Consider the following 19,770-nt stretch of genomic DNA (forward strand, 5'->3'; position numbering starts at 1 on the left):
ACCTACAAAAAATGTTTACTTAAATATGATGAAACTCAACAATCAAATCAATGGATGAACTCCTAGTGTTTGGAACCTCTTGGAACTTCTGAAAATAAAATAAAATGCCTGACCTCTGGTGGTGCAGTGGATAAAGCGTCGACCTGGGAACACTGAGATTGCCGGTTCAAAACCCTGCACTTGTCTGGTCAAGGCATATATGGGAGTTGATGCTTCCTGCTCCTCCCCCCTTTCTCTCTCTCCCTCTCTCTCTCTCTCTCGCCCTCCCTCCCTCCCTCCTCTCTAAAATGAATAAATAAAAATAAAAAATAAAAAAGATAGCTTAACACTACTAAAACCAATTTACTTAATAAATATTATATTAATAGCCTAAGTACAAAATTTCATATTTAAGTTCTATGAACCACAGCAATGATTCCACTCATGCTTAAAAAAAAATTTGATAGAATTTTTTAAGTTGGCTAACCTAATTCTAGGTCACAGGCACCAATAAAAAGTAAAGTTCCAGCCTGACCAGACTGTGGCACAGTGGATAGAGCATCAGACTGGGACGCAGAGGACTCAGGTTCAAAACTCTGAAGTCACTAGTTTGAGTGCGAAGTTGCTGGCTTGATCATGGGATCACAGACATGACCCCATAGTTGCTGGCTTGAGCCCAAAGGTTGCTGGCTTGAGCCTAAAGGTCGCCAGCTTGAGTCCAAGGTCACTGGCTTGAGCAAGGGGTCACTCAATCTGCTGTAGCCCCACGGTCAAGGCACATATGAGAAAGCAATCAATGAACAACTAAAGGTGCTGCAATAAAGAACTGATGCTTCTCATCTCTCTCCCTTCCTGTTTGCCTGTCCCTCTCTCTGTCTCTATCTCTGTCACAAAAAAAAAATAGAAAAAGTTCCAAAAGAACGTAAGTAATAATTAGTGATCTCTTCATTAAATCGACATGCTTATATTATTTTAAAATGCAAATTACTAACCACAAACAAGGCCAGAACTGTTCTGAGAGAAAAAAGTTCATCCTTTGGAAAAGGATTATCAAGTCCCCTAACATCTTGCCCAGAACCCCTCCAATGAGTGGGAAGTCCCTGCCTTGGAGCCCTGCCACTAATTATGTAAGAACTTTGAAGTTGCTATTAGGGCTATAAAATCCAAAGATAAAAGAATATACTAGAAGGGAAGATTTTTCAATAAATTAGGGAAGTAATCCAATAGTAATTAAACAAATTGACTTTCTGATTTAAGAGCCTCTTATCTTTTAGAAGAATTAAAAAGTAAGAGGTGGATAATACTTGTGGTCTTTTAAAATTTGTTAACAATAAATAATTGCAATGCAGAGACCAAGCTGAACCAACTGGAACACCAAACACTCCTCATTCCATTTAATGTTTACCTTACACATTAAATCTCTCCCACATTATTGCCTTTAGTCCCCACAATTAGAAAAGAAATTAATGAAAACTCTCCCATTCTAAAAAGACCCAAAAGTATTCTTGGAAAACAGAGAGTAAAACACTGAGATTTAATTTTTATCTTTTTAAAAATAACACTTAACTACTTTACCTCAAAAATCTCTTCCCTGGAAACCTCAATGCGGCAATGGCCAGCCTGAGGCTGCTGTTGGGAAAGCTCTTGCCGCAAAATTTTTAGTTTCTGAACCAGGTCTCGCTTATACCGTGGGACTGTCAGACACTCTGTGTCATCAGGGCATAATGATACCACTTGCTGTTGCTGTTGGTCTTTCAATTGGTTCTGCCGACTAAAAGTAAACAAAAATACTATTAAAATATTTAAGTAAAAAAGATAATGATTATACATTTAAAACAGCACCATACTGTAAAACAAGTCTAGCTATATCATTTCCACACCCACTGTGTTCTTGGCTTGTCATTTTTGACCAAGAAAAACCAGCTCCAAAGTTTATTTCTCAAAATCCACACAAATTTATGGAATTGGAAGATGAAGTTTTATCCATAGAGCTTTATACAGCTGCTGAAAACAAATTTCTCAAATACCATTTCCATGTTCCTCTGCATACTTCACCATCACTGGTTTTAAAATTCAGGCATATGCCAAGCTCTGTGCCTGTTATCTAGAGTCTGTCCCTCTGGAAGAGATAAACAGTTTGAACTGGCAGCTTGGCAGGGCCCCTTCTCCTACACACGCTAGTCTAGACCACAAGAATGTGGGAGGTCACATGTAAGTTACTGGCACCAAAAAATCAGCACTTTACAAACAAGCCTGAATGCTTGATAGAGTAACTACTTTTCTTTTTATTGTGGTAAAGCATACATAACAAAATTTACCATTTTAACCATTTTTAAGTATATAGTCAGTGGCAGTATGTACATTCACACTGTTGTGATAAAGTGACTTCTAACTGCACACATATGGTTTACCACAAATACATGAAAATAACCTCCCAAGTACAGCAAAAATACAATAATTTTCAAAAAGTTCCCTAGAGATATTTTTATTCCCCCAGCAAAAATAGGAGCTGCAGCTAAGAATATTTTAAAGAACTTTATGTATAATGAACTAATTTCAATGAGTTGTCAAGAAATAAAAAGTCTCCCTTGAGCGGGGGCCCCGGGACCTGGAAGCAGCAGTGAGACCCCGAGGCAGAGCGGCCGCCATGGCCAAGTACCTGGCCCAGATCATTGTGATGGGGGCACAGGTGGTGGGCAGGGCCTTTGCCCGGGCGCTGCGGCAGGAGTTTGCAGCCAGCCGGGCAGCAGCTGACGCCAGGGGACGTGCGGGACACCAGTCTGCAGCCGCCTCTAATCTCTCTGGCGTCAGCCTCCAGGAGGCCCAGCAGATTCTCAATGTCTCCAAGCTGAACCCCAAGGAGATCCAGAAGAACTACGAACACCTGTTCAAGGTGAACGATAAATCTGTGGGCGGCTCCTTCTACCTGCAGTCAAAGGTAGTCCGAGCGAAGGAGCGACTCGAAGAAGAGCTCCGAATCCAGGCCCAGGAAAACAGAGAGAAAGAGCAGAGGCCCCAAACGTGACCACTTGGCTCCTCCCACCCCCTGCCTCTAATTAATAGCTCAGCAATAAATGTCTTTTCCGCATTTCCCAAGTGCGCACATCCAAAAAAATAAATAAAAAAAAAAGTCTGATAATATGCTATTGATGTCTATGCAGACACTGAGTGATTTCAGCTTAAGTTTAACTTTGCACACAACAGACAAGAGCACAGTCTCCTAACCTGAAGGCAAAGGGCAATGGTAGCAATGATAAAATAAACAGAAATGACTTTCAGTTCTTGGACAATCCACCCAAACTTATTTTACATACAGTGGTTCTTATTCATCAGACCAAATTTTATACCTAAAACATGTAACTATCCAGAGAAAATCCTTCTTAGATGAAAATTACAAATCACTAATACTCTCAAACATTATATAATAAAGGTATTTTTAAACACACACACTCAAGAGACATAAACAGAATATATTTAAAAATACTCCCTAAACAAATGTATTAATGCCATGTAAAAGGAAAAATGAACTTCAGTATATCTTACACCAGATAAAAAATTTAACTCAAAATGGATCAGAGACCTCAATGTAAAATCTAAAGTCATAAAACTTCTGAAACACAGAAATTATGACTTGTGTTATGCCAAGTTTCTTAGCTATGATACCAAAAGAATAATCCATAAAAGAACAAATAGATAACTGAACTTTATCAAAATTTCAAAGAAAACATTTCTTTTAAAGATAGCTCTTAGGTCCTGGCCAGTTGGCTCAGTGATAGAGCATTGGCTGGGCATGTGTATGTCCAGGGTTCAATTCTCGGCCAGGGCACACAGGAAAAGCACCTATCTACTTCTCCACCCCTTGCCCTCTTGCTTCTTTCTCCCTCTCTCTCCGCCTCCTGTACCATGGCTCTATTGGAGCCAGTTGGTCCCAGCCGCTGAGGATGGCTCCATGGCCGCTGTCTCAGGGGCTAAGAAGAGCTTCGTTGCTCAGCAACGCCCCAGATGGGCAAAGAATCGCCTGCTAGCGGGCTTACCAGGTGGATCCTGGTTGGGGTGTCTGCAGGAGTCTGTCTTTCTGCCTCCCCTGCTCTCACTGAATAAAAATAAATAAATAAATAAAAGACGGCCTTTTTAAAAGACACTGTTAAGAAAATAGACAAATTACAGATGAAAAGAAAATCTTTCCAAAGCATATATCTGATATAGGACTTGTTTTGCAAATATGTCAAGAAAACTCTCAAAACTCAGAAGTTTAAAAACAAAAAACAAAAACTCAACTTTTTTTTTTTTTCTTCTGAAGCTGGAAACGGGGAGAGACAGTCAGACAGACTCCCGCATGCACCCGACTGGGATCCACCCGGCACGCCCACCAGGGGTGACGCTCTGCCCACCAGGGGGCGATGCTCTGCCCCTCTGGGGCGTCGCTCTGCTGTGACCAGAGCCACTCTAGCGCCTGGGGCAGAGGCCAAGGAGCCATCCCCAGCGCCCGGGCCATCTTTGCGCCAATGGAGCCTTGGCTGTGGGAGGGGAAGAGAGAGACAGAGAGGGGGGGGGGGTGGAGAAGCAAATGGACGCTTCTCCTATGTGCCCTGCCCGGGAATCGAACCCGGGTCCCCCGCACGCCAGGCCGACGCTCTACCACTGAACCAACCGGCCAGGGCCTCAACTTTTTTTTTAAAGGGGCAAATAGTTTCACCAAAGCTGTAGAGAAAGCAAAAACACAGAAAAGATGTTCAACATCATCAGTCATGAGAGAAATGCGAAGTTGAACTATAATGAGAAACCACTATACATCTTTTAGAATGTCTCAATAAGATGCCAATGGTTAGCAAAGGTGTGGAGTGACTACAACTCTCATACACTGCTGGCATCTGTAACCATTGCATTAAGCTAATAACAGTAAATAAGAATATCCCTGGTTCTGTGAGCCATTCTAGCAAATTATTAAACCCAAGGAGGGGGTCATGGGAACTCCCCAATTTATAGCCAGTCAGTAAGAACTGGAGTTTGCAGTTAGCATCTGAAGTAGAGATAGTTTTGAGGGACTAAATCCTTAACCTGCGGAGCCTGACACTAACTATAAGTACTGTCAGAACTGAATTCAATTGTTGTACACCCAGGTGGTGTCTGAAGATGTGGAGAATTGACAGATGTGGTGCATTTGGTATCCTAGTTCATGGGTAGAAACAGATCACAGAAGGCCATGTGAAGACAAAGACTGGGATAATGTGTCTACAAGCCAAGAAACAGCAAGGTTTCCAGAAACCACCAAAATCCAGGTGTGAGACAGGTTCTCATACAGAGACTCCAGAAGGAACCACACCATGATGACAACTTTAGCCTTCACTCTGGACTCCAGGGTGCGAGTATGAGTTCCTATCATGGTTCTGCTATGGCAGCCCTAGGAAATGAACACAGGTGGCAGCCCCACAGGAAAGGCTGGGAGGGGAATTACAGAGAGGCATGAAACACAAACTGCATACTTTAAATATGCACAGTTTATTATATGTCAGTTATATTTCAATAAAGTTGCTTTAAAAATCCAAGGTACGTCGGCCATTCACAAAGATTTGTATGAAAGACTAAGTCCTACAAGTGGGAATAAAGACTTAAAGCTAAAAAACAAAACTAACAGCAAAACATGCTCTGGGATGGATTCAGCTACCCTGGAGCTATTTCTGATGCCCCTGGGGATCAGTCCCCACCTGGCCCATAAGGCAGTCTGTCCCTTCGGGTGTACCAGAGAGCGCCTTTGATACACACCCTCTTCCTAACACTTCAGGACAGGCTGCTACTTACGCACAGTGTGATTAAAATACTCATATATCAAAGAAAACTTTGGTGGTTTCTGGAAACCTTGCTGTTTGTTGGCTTTTTTTTAAATGTTTATTTTATTGACTTTAGAGAGAGGGAGAGAGAGAAGGAGAGAGTGAGAGAGGGAGAGACAGGAACATCAATCTGTTCCTGTAGGTGATCTGACTGGGGATCGAACCAGCAACTTCTATGCTTTGGGACAATGCTCCAACCAACTGAGCTATCTGGCAAGGGCAAAACTTGTCATCCTTTTGTTCAACACAAGTCATTTATAATTGAAGACAGCAGTCTATCATATTTATTATAAAATGCATCATTAGTCTTCTCTTGTTCAGATTCGCATTTTCACAGGTGTTACTTCAAAAACTTACTTTAAAACTAAATGCAAGTTAGCAGAGAGCCGAGGGTCTGTAAATTGTGTTGTTCTGTTGTTATGGTCAACAAAATAAACTCTGCCTGTTGCTGTATTACGGATCTCCCATCCAGGAGGCAATGGACCAAGCTCTTCACAATTGATGTTGCTAAGATCCCTGCAAAAACAAATACAAAGTAAAGGATACCTCATTGCTGGGCCTGCTGAGCCCAGCAAGTATAAATGACAGAACAATTTCATAAAGTATAAGAAAATGTATTGTTTCAAAAATTTGAGACGCTCAGCTGGAATCTTTAATTCCCAATGGTTTAACAAACTTGCATATTCAGAACCCAATCCATAAATGGCTCAGAAACTTATCACATAGCCTGCATTTTTAGAAAGTTTGTTCTTGGGCTTTAATGTGACACAGATTTCAAATTAATACAAAAGCAATCACAACACTTGCCAACATAAACTGTACTTCAGTACTTATCTGACAAAATATTGTTTTACAAATGTCAGTGGTATAAAGAATTAAATGTTTTCTAAAATTTCTCTTTGATTCTTTCTTTTATTACTACACTGTAAAATCTGTATAAATAAATTTCATTCCATTATTATTATTTTTTTTTTTTGTATTTTTCTGAAGCTGGAAACGGAGAGACAGTCAGACAGACTCCCGCATGCGCCCGACCGGGATCCACCCGGCACGCCCACCAGAGGGCGACACTCTGCCCACCAGGGGGCGATGCTCTGCCCCTCCGGGGCATCGCTCTGTTGCGACCAGAGCCACTCTAGCGCCTGGGACAGAGGCCAAGGAGCCATCCCCAGTGCCCGGGCCCTCTCTGCTCCAATGGAGCCTCGCTGCGGGAGGGGAAGAGAGAGACAGAGAGGAAGGAGAGGGGGAGGGGTGGAGAAGCAGATGGGCGCTTCTCCTGTGTGCCCTGGCCGGGAATCAAACCCGGGACTTCTGCACGCCAGGCCGACACTCTACCACTGAGTCAACCGGCCAGGGCCAATTTCATTCCGTTATTAATTTTAAGGTCTCCAACAAAGCTAAACTGGAAATATGAAAATTATGATGCTGAAAATAATCACAGTATATATTTTAAAGGATAACTTTTCCATCTTGAATTTTGAAAGCTATAAAGCTAGTGAATAAAGAACCTGTTTAAGACACAGAAGGAAGAATACTCTAAGAGTCACTGCTAAAATAAAAAAAGCCAAAGCACTTTTAATGGACCTACGACCATTGTTACTGTATCACACATTCTTTTTTTTTTTTTAATTTTTTTTTTTATTTATTCATTTTAGAGAGGAGAGGGAGAGAGAGAGAGAGGAGAGACAGAGAGAGAGAAGGGGGGAGGAGCAGGAAGCATCAACTCCCATATGTGCCTTGACCAGGCAAGCCCAGGGTTTCAAACCAGCGACCTCAGCATTTCCAGATTGATGCTTTATCCACTGCGCCACCACAGGTCAGGCATGTATCACACATTCTTAAGACACTAGTACATATAGACAAAGATTTGACCAGGCAGTAGTGCATTGGATGGAGCGTCAGACTGCGATGCAGAGGACCCAGATTCAAAACCCCGAGGTCACTGGCTTGAGCACAGGCTCACCAGCTTGAGCACAGGACCACTGGCTTAAGCATGGGACCACAGACATGACCCCATGGTCGCTAGCTTGAGCCCAAGGTTGCTGGCTTGAAGCCTAAGGTTGCGGGCTTGAGTCCAAGGTCGCTGGCTTGAGCAAGTCACTTGGTCTGCTGTAGGCCCCTGGTCAAGGCACATATTAGAAAGCAATCAATGAACTACTACGATGCCACAATGACGAATCGATGCTTCTCATCTCTCTCCCTTCTAGTCTGTCTGTCCCTATCTGTCCCTCTCTCTGTCTCTCTCTGTCTTTGTCATACATGCACACAAAACAAGATTTACAGGACCTATAAGAATGAAATAAAAGCAGCATGTCTAACGTAAACTTAAACTATAACAGATAATTATAATGGCAAATCTCATCAAAATCATGTTTTAAAAGTTTAACCAGAGCCTGACCAGGTGGTGGTGCAGTGGAGAAAGCGTTGAACTGGGACGCAGAGGACCCTGGTTCGAAACCCCAAGGTTGCCAGCTTGAGCACAGGCTCATCCAGCTTGAGCACGGGCTCACCAGCTTGAGCACGGGGCTGCCGGCTTGAGTATGGGGTCGCTGGCATGAGCGTGGGTTCACAGACATGACCCCATGGTCACTGGCTTGAGCCCAAAGGTTGCTGGCTTGAATCCCAAGGTTGCTGGCTTGAGGAAGGAGTCACTTGCTCTGCTGTAGTCCCCAAGTCAAAGCACATATGAGAAAGCAATCAATGAATAACTAAGGTGCCACAACGAAGAACTGATGTTTCTCATCTCTCTCCCCTTCTTTTCTGTCTGTCCCTATTTGTCTCTCTGTCTGTCAAAAACAAACAAAAAAAACAAACATAAACTTGAAAAAGTTTTTTGCCTGAATCTCTTCCTAGTCCTAATGAAACACAGCAATGAGCACATTCTGGCTTCTGCTTATAAGTGGCTTCAAAAGACTTCTGCTATGGAACTAAAGCTTGAAAGGAACATACTGTTTGAGACACCGCTAGTCTAAAGAGACAAGAAAAAAAGTTCTAAAGATCCTTTCCAAACTTAAAGGAAACAAGTGAATTGAGCCAAACCTGGTACCTGAGTGGCAGGTAGCAGAGGGGTCAGACTGCCAGAGGGGATCTGTTAATGGGGAAACAGCCTCTGGCCAGCAGCAAGGGTGGAAAAGGACATCTGAACCTTCCTCCTAAGCTGAGAACTAAAATGGAAGGAGGAAGGGATTCCAGGAAAACTTCCTAACTCCTATTTTAGGTCTACAGAACTCAAACCAGTTAAGATAAAAAAAAACTAACAAAAATCACCAAACACTTCAGAAAGGAAAATCATGCTAACTGAGAGTCCATGGAAACAATAAAACCACAGAATTAGATACCCAAGTACTGTCAGAGATCAAACAGAAAGAACAGTGATGGCATGCAACATTTAAAAATAAATAAATAAGGGAACAATTACAAAGGCAAACTATGAATGGGAGATTATTAAGAACGAACAGATAGATTTTTAAAGCGAAACTTTTAGAAATGAAAAGCAAATAATGAAATCAAAGAATAACTCTTTGATATAATGTAGAATTTGATTTCATATCCTTTTATTTAGAACTATGTAAATCTACAGTCATACATGGGAGAGCTCTAAAGAATTGATTTAAAAAGCAGAAAACTGGAAACAATCTTTATTTCCACTTGGAAAATGATTGAAGAAAAATGGAATGTACACAGCCATAAAAAGTAATATGGATCTATATTTCAAGACTACACAGCCTGACCAGGTGGTAGCGCAGTGGATAGAGCGTTGGACTGGGATGCGGAGAACCCAGGTTCGAGACCCCGAGGTCACCAGCTTGAGCGTGGGCTCAATCTGGTTTGAGCAAAGCTCACCAGCTTGGACCCAAGGTCACTGGCTTGAGCAAGGGGTTACTCGGTCTGCTGTAGCCCCACGGCCAAGGCACATATGAGAAAGCAATCAATGAACAACTAATGTGTCACTACGAAAAACTAATGACTGATGCTTCATATCTCTCTACATTCCTGTCATCTGTCCCTATCTATCCCTCTCTCTGACTCTCTCTCTCTGTCTCTGTAAAAAAAAAAAAAAAAGAAAAAGACTACACAGTCAGTACGCAATGGCATTAATCACTGTTTTAAAGAGATAAGTAAAACTTGATGAAATGAGACTTTTCAGATAAATCTAAGTTTACTGGATATCTTTAAAGTGCCTGAGTTATACTATTTGATAAACATTTTTGAATAGTGACATTTTAATAGAATCTCAATTTATAGTCTGCTTTGATAAGACATCCTCCATACAAATGGCATGCTTACTAAAGGATCCTGCAAAAAACAAAAGAGATGATGGTAATATGATGATATAAGATAATTTGGAGCACAGAGACAAAGAGAAGAAGAATCATCCAGAGCATAATTACACAAAGTTGTTATTCAATACTCAACAGGAAATATTCTTAAACCTTTATAGAAACCATGTATTCATTAATGAAAAACTGACATGTTTCCTTAGGAATAAGAACATATTACCAACAGTTCTGCCAAAATTTCTCTCTAATGCCAGCTTACATACTCCTCTTTCGACAGGTAACTCAAGATCTACTCACTATTGTAAAACATTTTGCTTTTTTTTTAAAATCACTTTTGTCTATACATTTCCTCCTGATTTTAAATTATTCTATTAAAAAGCTCATTATTCCCTGGCCAGTGGGCTCAGTGGTAGAGCGTCGGCCTGGTGTGCGGAAGTCCCGGGTTCGATTCCCGGCCAGGGCACACAGGAGAAGCGCCCATCTGCTTCTCCACCCCTCCCCCTCTCCTTCCTCTCTCTCTCTCTCTCTTCCCCTCCCACAGCCGAGGCGCTGGGGATGGCTCCTTGGCCTCTGCCCCAGAGCGACGCCCCGGAGGGGCAGAGCATCGCCCCCTGGTGGGCGTGCCAGGGTGGATCCCGGTGGGGCGCATGCGGGAGTCTATCTGACTGTCTCTCCCCGTTTCCGGCTTCACAAAAATACGGGGGGGGGGGGGGGGGGGGGGGGAGAGCTCATTATTGACCTTCAATTGGAAAAAACATAATCCATAACACTTCATAATTTACATAATAAAAGTCTTGTTGCTAAAAGTTAGGCCCATGGATTTTTTTTCAGTGAACTTATTAATAAAACAAAAAACTTCCTCACCATTACTTTTTTTAAACAGCTTATATGCCAAGTCACAGAAATGGCAATCTTGATACAATAATTAGTGACATTTCTTTGGTAGCCATCCTCAAAAGATTCTAATTAAGCTCTACAACAAAGTAAAACATTTTCATTATTTTGCTTTACTTATAAATAAAGAGAGAGTATCAAAGCAATACAAGATCAGCTAGTCACATCTGGTTTTGATTCAAATATATGAATTCTGACAAGTAGAGCACTGAGTACAAGGCTTTAGGCAAGAAAAGATCTCAGGTAAATGCACTCAACTACTTCTGTAGTTCAAATGTACAAATTTTGACATTTAATAGAAATTTAACTTTATTAAGCTATTTCTTTTCTATATTAAGATGAAATTTTATTAAGGAACATATAAAAGAACACTTAATACATTTATATAAGGTCAAAATAAATAAACCTTTTTGAAAAGAACCTAACCAAAAATAAAAGAATTAATTTACTACCTTATAAAAAAAGTATTTTTTTGTAAAGTTTTGTATGTCTTTTTCCCCAGATCAATTTTCAAACTCATAAAATATCCATGTTTTTGCCCAGAATTTTTTGTTTTAAGCAAGAGAGGAGGGAGAGTGAGAGGGAGAGAGAAAAAAACAGGAAGAGAGAGAGATGAGAAGCATCAACTCGTAGTTGAGTCCCTTTAGCTATTCATTGACTGCTTTTCATATGTGCCTTGACTGGAGTGGGGGGCTCCAGGTGACCTTTGGGCTCAAGCCAGAGACTTTGGGACCATGTCTATGATCCCATACTCAAGCCAGCGACCCCCTGTGCTCATAATTGGCAAGCCTGTGCTCAAACCAGATGAGCCAGCATCAAGCTAACAACCTGGGACCTCAGCACCCCAGGTCAGTGCTCTATCCACTGCACCACTACTGCCCAGATTTTTTTAAAGGAGAGAGTGCAGACTAACTGGGGACTTGACTGCAGGGTAGGGCACTGGGGTAGGATGGCAGTATAGGTAGGACTTTCTACTAAACATCAAACTGAAATAAGCATTAGAAAGAGCCAAACTTTTACACAAACTATTTTAAGAAGTTAAAGATTAAATAATCAAAGAAATCCTAGATAAAATGGATATTCAATGGTAGGAAGAATATTTAGAGTATGTTCTTACCTGGGTACTCTTGGATCATGCCATGTGCTCACACCAGTCTGAGTATGTAAGAAATACACCTGACCTTGTTGAGTTGTCCTCTGTTCTGTAAAATTAAGAAATACTAATAATAAAAATATACTCAGAATGTCTAAATCAAAGACAGCTGCAGACTTGAGAATATTATATTCATAAGTAGAATATTCAAATTACCAATCTGTATTATTAAAATAATTTTGCTTTACAAATAATCTGTTCTGAACTCAGAATATACTTTCTCCTGGAAGCAATCGTTTTCTTTCTTTTATTCAGAGGGGGAGTGGTGGGGAAGAAGACAGGTGCTTTCCCTGTGTGCCCTGACCAGGAATCAAACCCAGGATATCCACCTACCAGGTCAATGCTCTGTTACTAAGCCAACCAGCCAGGGCCCCCTGGAAGCAATCTTATAAATAATGATGAGGGGTCACAGGCCAGCTATCTAAAGGCAACTATACTTAAAATGTAGTTCAAATACTAGCCATGTTGCAATGCAAAACAGAAAACAAGATTGTGACAGTACAGTAATTCACCGAAAATGAAAAAAATGATCTTTTATTTGTCTTAAATTTGGAGCCTTAGGGGAACAAAAGAAGGCTCAGAGAAAGAGGCTAGTTAACTGTGAAGATTCTAAAGGACTTACGGAAACTTTCAAAAGTTTCATAAGACAGTAATTTTTTTATGCCTCATTTTATTTATAGAGGGGAGGGAAGGGGAAGGGAGAGGGGAGGGGAGGGGGAAGTGGGGAGGAGCAGGAAGCATTAACTCCCATATGTCCCTTGACCAGACAAACCCAGGGTTTCGAACCAGCAACCTCAGCATTCCAGGTCGATGCTTTATCCACTGCGCCACCACAGTCAGGCTATGCTTCATTTTATACCAAAACTTGTGTTTTTTTTCCTTTGAGAGAGGTGTATTCTCAAACTACATTTAGATTTACACAGAAGCAAGAGATGGAATACCGAGGAGACACTGTATAGTCAAAAACAGGCAAAGGTGGAAATACAACGAAGTTAGAAAGAGGAAGAGTAAAGAGCAGTGTGCATACTGGGGAGAACAGAATCAAAGGTGACGCTGACTCAAAGCCCTCAGGAATAGAGGGAGGAAGCCAGTGCAAAGAGAAGGGATCTGTGAAAGTGCTCCTTCACCAGTGGTTTTTAGTTTTCATGTGGTTAAGTAATAAAACTACTTTTCTTTAAACAAAATCTAATGAAAAATTCCAACATAAAAAAGGGTAACACTATGGTTAATATTTATTGGTACAAAAAAATTAATTTGTTTATAAACCCATAATTACGTCAGTAAATTTAAACTTTAATTTTTTTAAAATTATAAACATAATAATGTTTTAAGTTGGTTGTAGATAACAGCTGCAATAATTTCAGCCTTGGTACCCATTTTACTCATATGTTTTGGTTGGGTTAAAAAAATTTCTAATCCGTATCATACAAACTATAACCACCCCACCCCCCCTTCAAACAGCTTGCCTTATAATCTCACTTAAACAGCAATGACAGGAAACATGTTATTCTGAGGCTGGACACTAGTAACAGCAGCTGAAACTGACTAAGTGCTTTCTATGCCAGACATGCTATGAGGCACTTCACATGAAATTACCATTTATTTCTTGTAACAAACTACATGGGTGGTATTATTATTTTCTCCATTTTCTAGAAAATAAAATCAAGGTTCAGAGAGGTTAAATTACGTACCTACTATCACACAACTAGTATGTGGCAAAACCAGGATAGAAGCCCACGTCTGCCTGTCTCCCAGCCCAAGTTGTGCTGTAAGCTCAAACACAATTAATGGACACACTGGGTTTTTAAAAATTGAGTTAAAATGTTTAAAAAATAAAGTTAAAATTATACATTTGCAGTACAGTTTTAAAAATCTTCTACAGTAAAAATAAAATACAAGTTAAATTAAGTGATTCCCAATGTTGGTCAGTAGGTGTCACCAGGAGCCCAGAATAGTTCATGGGCAGGCTGTGAGAGGACAGGATGTAAGTAACAGGTTGGCATTTATGAGAAAGGAGAAAATAGCCAAGCTCATATTATCTACAAGAGTGTTCACAGTTATCTTTAATTTTTTTTTTTTTTTTTTTTGGCAGAGACAGAGAGAATCAGAGAGAGGTTAAGACAGACAGGAAGGGAGAGAGATGAGAAACATCAATTCTTCGTTGCGGCTCCTTAGTTGTTCATTGATTGCTCTCTCATATGTGCCTTGACCTTGGGCCTTCAGCAGACTGAGTAACCCCTTGCTCGAGCCAGCGACCTTGGGTCCAAGCTGGTGAGCTTTGCTCAAACCAGATGAGCCCCTGCTCAAGCTGGAAACCTTGGGGTCTCGAACCTGGGTCCTTCACATCCCAGTCCGACGCTCTATCCACGGTGCCACCACCTGGTCAGGTAGTTAGTTATGTTTAATTTTAAAAGCTCTGTATTCAACTAGAAGATTCCTGTCATTTTCCACATGTTGTTCTACAGTTTATGAAATTATATGATAATTTTTTATAAATAACTAAATCATTTATAACAATAACACAATTACTCAGATAACCCAAAATTGTGGGTAATACAAATATAACATATAAATACCATCAGAAATATGCTTTTGAAATTATTTCTAAACATGTATGACTAGAAAATTACATTTCAGGCCTAACTTCAGATGCCCATCATCAGTAACAACAGCATCTTACCTTTACACAGTGCCTGCCTATAAAGAAGTCTCACATTGTTTCATATGCTCCTCAAAATACTTTTGGGATAAAGAGAGGAATCATTCCACTTATTTCATTATAAAAGAGCAAAGAGGCTGAGGTCAAACGGCTAGTCAACAGTAAAACTGTTGGGTAAGTAGTCTATCAATTCAAAGACTTTACAAAGCTGGGAGGTTTTACATAATTACTTTCATGCAGAATTCCTAAATCCAGATTAATAACTTCTGCAAAAGTTTATTCCAGCTTTTTCAGCAAACTGAAATCAGTAAACCACACTTTTTATTTTTCCTCTACTAGTTGTCATACCATAGCCTTCTGGTAGGTCTGGAGGAGTATGTAAATGCGTTCTGCTCATGTAATTCCTATGTCGTTGTGACCTGACTCTCCTCTCCGCCAGTCTGGGATCTGAAGACTGTCCACATGTTGCACCATTTGTTCCACTAATTGGCGTGTTCTCATCAACAAAGCAGCTAAGCGGCCTGCCAGGACTAGAATACTCAGATGCCGGTCTATTGAAAAGTAACAGGGAAAAAAAGGCATTCAATTCAGATATCAAATGTAGAGCTCTCTAGACAACATATGTACTGCAGTAACAATCACTTACAGGAAAATGGAATGATTAATACAAATATAAAAATTTCAAAAACTCTGCATAAAAGCCTGAAGCCTCTAAGCACCAATAAAACTCAAGAGATAGACCCTGGCCGGTTGGCTCAGTGGTAGAGCATCGGCCTGGAGTGCAGGAGTCCAGGGTTTGATTCCCGGCCAGGGCACACAGGAGAAGCGCCCATCTGCTTCTCCACCCCTCCCCTTCTCCTTCCTCTCTGTCTCTCTCTTCCCCTCCCCCAGCCAAGGCTCCATTGGAGCAAAGTTGGCCTGGGCGCTGAGGATGGCTCTATGGCCTCTGCCTCAGGTGCCAGAACGGCTCTGGTTGCAACAGAATGATGCCCCAGATGGGCAGAGCATTGCCCCCTGGTGGGCATGCCGGGTGGATCCCAGTCGGGTGCATGCGGGAATCTGACTGCCTCCCCGTTTCCACCTTCAGAAAAATACAAAAAACAAACAAACAAACAAAAAACCTCGAGATAAACAGAATGTCAATTAAGTCTTTAAATCATTTAATATTGATTTTAATTACATTTTATATGAAATCTACATATATTCATAAAGCACTAGCTCACAAAGCACCACTTGACTCAGCTACAGCCCACCTCTCAGGTCCAAGTTCTCTCCATGGCCCTCCTCCTCTTCCACCATACTGACATTCTTCCTGCCCCATGGGCTTGCACACGTTCTACCTTCAGTGCTGGACAACAGCTTTTCCTTTCACCTAAAATGCTTTGTTCTCCTATTCTTCCTAAGTCGGGCTTTTTTCCCTTTTTTGCCATTCAAATCACAGCTTTAGCTTAAAGGTGGCCTCTAAGAGGTCCTTTCTTACATTCAAATCTAAACTAGTCACCCAGACATTGATAGCATATCACCCTACTTCCTCAGCATAGCAATTATTTTGCATAGCAATTATTTTTTGTTATTCTTATTTTCATTCTTGTCTTTGTCTGTCTTCTAGCACTGGAATACTTTTTGAGAGACAAGATTGCCTAGTTTGTTCTCCACTACAATATCTCCCACACCCAGAACAGTGCTTGGGCATATACTGTTGCTCAATAAATATTTATTGAATGTATAAAGAAAAAAAATTCTCTTCAAAGAGCCTCCAATCTATTGTAGGTCATCCAAAATAAGAGGATAATCAAGAGTTAATTTTTAAACTAACATTTACAACACAATCAACTTTACACATATGAAAATCAAAGTCAATTTTATCACTTAAATGAATTAGAAGGAAATGGATTTCACTAAAATACTGAAACAAGTACACATTCATTTATCCTCTGATATAATAAAAATAGGATGACTTCAATAAAACACTTTGGCAGTTTAATACTAGAAATGCAACTCTCAAATAAGCATTTTAAAAAATAGCACCAAAAACTGAGCTTTTACCCAAGAATAACAATAGAGAAAGCTTTGTAATTCAATGAGTAAAGAAATTAATCCCTAGTAAACAGAAGTGTGTATAGCTAGTGAGAAGCATTTGATGTTCTATGTCTTGTGCCTATTTCCTGCTCAGGAAAAAAAGGGGTGGGGCAAAACAAACACTGAGTACAGGTGGCAAATAAGCTTTGTTCTTACTTTAAAAAAAAAAAAAATTAAGCCACTAATTCATTTTCAGTTACTTATAAAGCACTTCCTTGGCGTTTCCAAAAAATACCTTATACCTCTGTGTCATTATACATTAAGCCCTAAGTTCAGTGTCACAGCCCAAATGCTGAGCACAGTGCCTGGCATATAATCAAATGATAGCTATGCCATACTCCCCTGAACACTTTTCTTCACCTTACCTGGCTAAATCCTAACATTTCTCAGGATTTAGTTCAGAAATTTCACTTTTTCAGAGTTTTCCTCTGCAAGGTCCACCATCCCCTTGCCCCCTATACTAAGTAGGGTGCCCTTCCACATGGTCTCACAGGGGTCCCAATACTTTTTACACAGGCGGCCCAATACTTTTTACACAGGGGGCTAGTTCACTGTCCCTCAGACCGTTGGAGGGCCGGACTATAAAAAAAACTGACCACCAATGAAAGAGGTGCCCCTTCTGGAAGTGTGGCAGGGGCCGGATAAATGGCCTCAGGGGGCTGCATGCAGCCCGCGGGCCATAGTTTGGGGACCTGTCTCAGAGTATCTGGTTCTTTAAAGACCTTACTGGATGCAACAGAATAAATATAATCATCCCCTTATATGTCTGAACAAATGTAGATCCTGTATATACCCTGTATATATATATTGTGTACAGCCACTCAATAATGGATGCAAAAACATTTTTTAAGAGTCCCCAGAAATAAGATGACTTCTCAATTTACTCATTTAACTCATTCAGTAAATATTTACTGAGTATCATCACAGGCCCTGCAGCTATAATAACAGTACAACCTGCCAAACAATCCTTATGGAAAATTACTTTTTAAAAATAATAATGGCAAAAAATAAAAAAATAAAATAAAAAAAAAATAATAATAATAATAATGGCACTTGCTATAAAATCTACTGATCTAGAGCAGTATAAACCAAGACTGGAAATCCAGTAAAACTGATAGTTAAACATAAAGGGACGATTTCAGGAGGGTGAACAGCACAGACCATGGGAAGATACTTGTATATTCTTACCGTGTTGGGCGTTCCCACTGTGTAGTTCTTGTTATGTGGTTTAGATACTGGATTCTTCCAGAGGCAGTTCTCCTTTCTTCCCAGCTTTAATAAAAACATTAAGAAACAAAATGTTACTAGAAAGCTAGATACACAATGTTTTTAGCATAATAACCAAGCCAGAAAGAGATTTGTATGAATCAAGAATGAAAGATTGAAAGATTAAAATATAGAAACTTTTCAATTTACTTTTAAAAATGTATGATATAACTTCTAGAAGTCCAAAGCTTCTAAAATATTTGCACTGAGGTGTGACTAATATAATACCATATTTTTCACTCCATAAGACGCACCTGACCATAAGACACACCTAGGGTTTTAAGGAGGAAAATAAGAAAAAAAAATATTCTGAACCAAGTAGTGTGTTAAAATATTTAATAAAATACCATATTTTTCGCTCCATAAAACAGACGGGCATTTTCCGCTCCACTTTTGGGAGAAAAAAAAGTGCGTCTTATGGAATGAAAAATACGATATTTTCTATCAGCCAAACTTGGAGAGTTTTTCGATGTCAATAATTCTCAACTATACTACACTTATTTCTCCAGAGTTTAGTGGGGGGGGAAAGGCCATACTAAAAAAAGTCACATAACTTTTTAAAAATTAAATTTAACTAAGGGCCCTAGCCAGTTGGCTCAGTGGTAGAGTATTGGCCCAGCATGTGGAAGTCCTGGGTTTGATTCCTGGCCAGGGCACACAGGAGAAGTGCCCGTCTGCTTCTTCACCCTTCCCCCTCTCCTTCCTCTCTTTCTCTTCCCCTTCTGCAGCTGGGACTCCATTGGAGCACATTTGGCCCGGGCACTGAGGATGGCTCCGTGGGCTCCGCCTCAGGTTGCTAGAGTGGCTTCAGTTGCAACAGAGCAACGCCCCAGATGGGCAGAGCATCGCCCCCGGTGGGCATGCGGGGTGGATCCTGGTCAGGCGCATGAAGGAGTCTATCTCTCTGCCTCCCTACTTCTCACTTCAGAAAAACACACATACAAAAAAAATTTAACTAAGAAAGTATAGAAAAGCTTTTAAAAACAGCCTACTCAAACTAATTTTTAAAATTGATTTGGAGAGAGAGAAAGGGAAAAAGAGAGAAACATCAATTTGTTGTTCCACTTACAAATGCACTCATTGGTTGATTCTCATATGTGCCCTGACCAGGAATGAAACCCACAACCTGGTATCAGGATGACACTATAAGCAACTGAGCTATCCAGCCAAGGCATCACAGTTTAACCCTACCTGAGATATCACAGAAATTTTTCCATATCAACATTTTTTTTTGTTTTGTTTTTTTTAATTGACTTTTTAGAAGGGAAAAAGAGAGAAACATCGATTTGTTATTCCACTTATTAATGCATTCATTGGTTGATTCTTGCATGTGCCCTGACCAGAAACTGAACCCACAATCTTGGGGTTTCACATCAAAAATAATTTAAGTCACAACTCAACCAATTATACACTTTACATGAATATAATTTATAGTATGTAAATTATATCTCTTATATCTCACTGAAGTTCATTAAAATACTTTTAAAGTTAAAAATAAAATCAGAAAAATGTCAGAATCAGAATCAAACAAAGATAAAGAACAGTGATTTAAAAAATGCATGCGCCCTGGCCAGATAGCTTGGTTGGTTCGAGCATTGTCCCAAAGCACAGAGGCTGCCAGTGTGACCCCTG

General features: G+C 40.4%; 1 protein-coding gene and 1 pseudogene across 1 annotated transcript in view; one reads left to right on the plus strand and one right to left on the minus strand.

Moving 5' to 3' along the window:
* SMURF2 (SMAD specific E3 ubiquitin protein ligase 2) overlaps positions 1 to 19,770 on the minus strand; it is a 120,207-nt gene that overhangs the window by 15,963 nt on the left and 84,474 nt on the right. Inside the window, exons 7-11 of the mRNA XM_066386436.1 lie at positions 18,061 to 18,144; positions 15,142 to 15,344; positions 12,099 to 12,183; positions 6,165 to 6,323; positions 1,555 to 1,750 (exon numbers count right to left, since the gene is read on the minus strand). Of these exons, the coding sequence (XP_066242533.1) occupies positions 1,555 to 1,750; positions 6,165 to 6,323; positions 12,099 to 12,183; positions 15,142 to 15,344; positions 18,061 to 18,144 (727 nt within the window). The remainder of the gene's footprint in view (positions 1 to 1,554; positions 1,751 to 6,164; positions 6,324 to 12,098; positions 12,184 to 15,141; positions 15,345 to 18,060; positions 18,145 to 19,770) is intronic.
* Positions 2,583 to 3,060, plus strand: LOC136405725 (mitochondrial import inner membrane translocase subunit TIM16 pseudogene; annotated as a pseudogene).

The sequence above is a fragment of the Saccopteryx leptura genome, chromosome 5 (assembly GCF_036850995.1).
Source record: "Saccopteryx leptura isolate mSacLep1 chromosome 5, mSacLep1_pri_phased_curated, whole genome shotgun sequence".
NCBI classification, from domain to species: domain Eukaryota; kingdom Metazoa; phylum Chordata; class Mammalia; order Chiroptera; family Emballonuridae; genus Saccopteryx; species Saccopteryx leptura.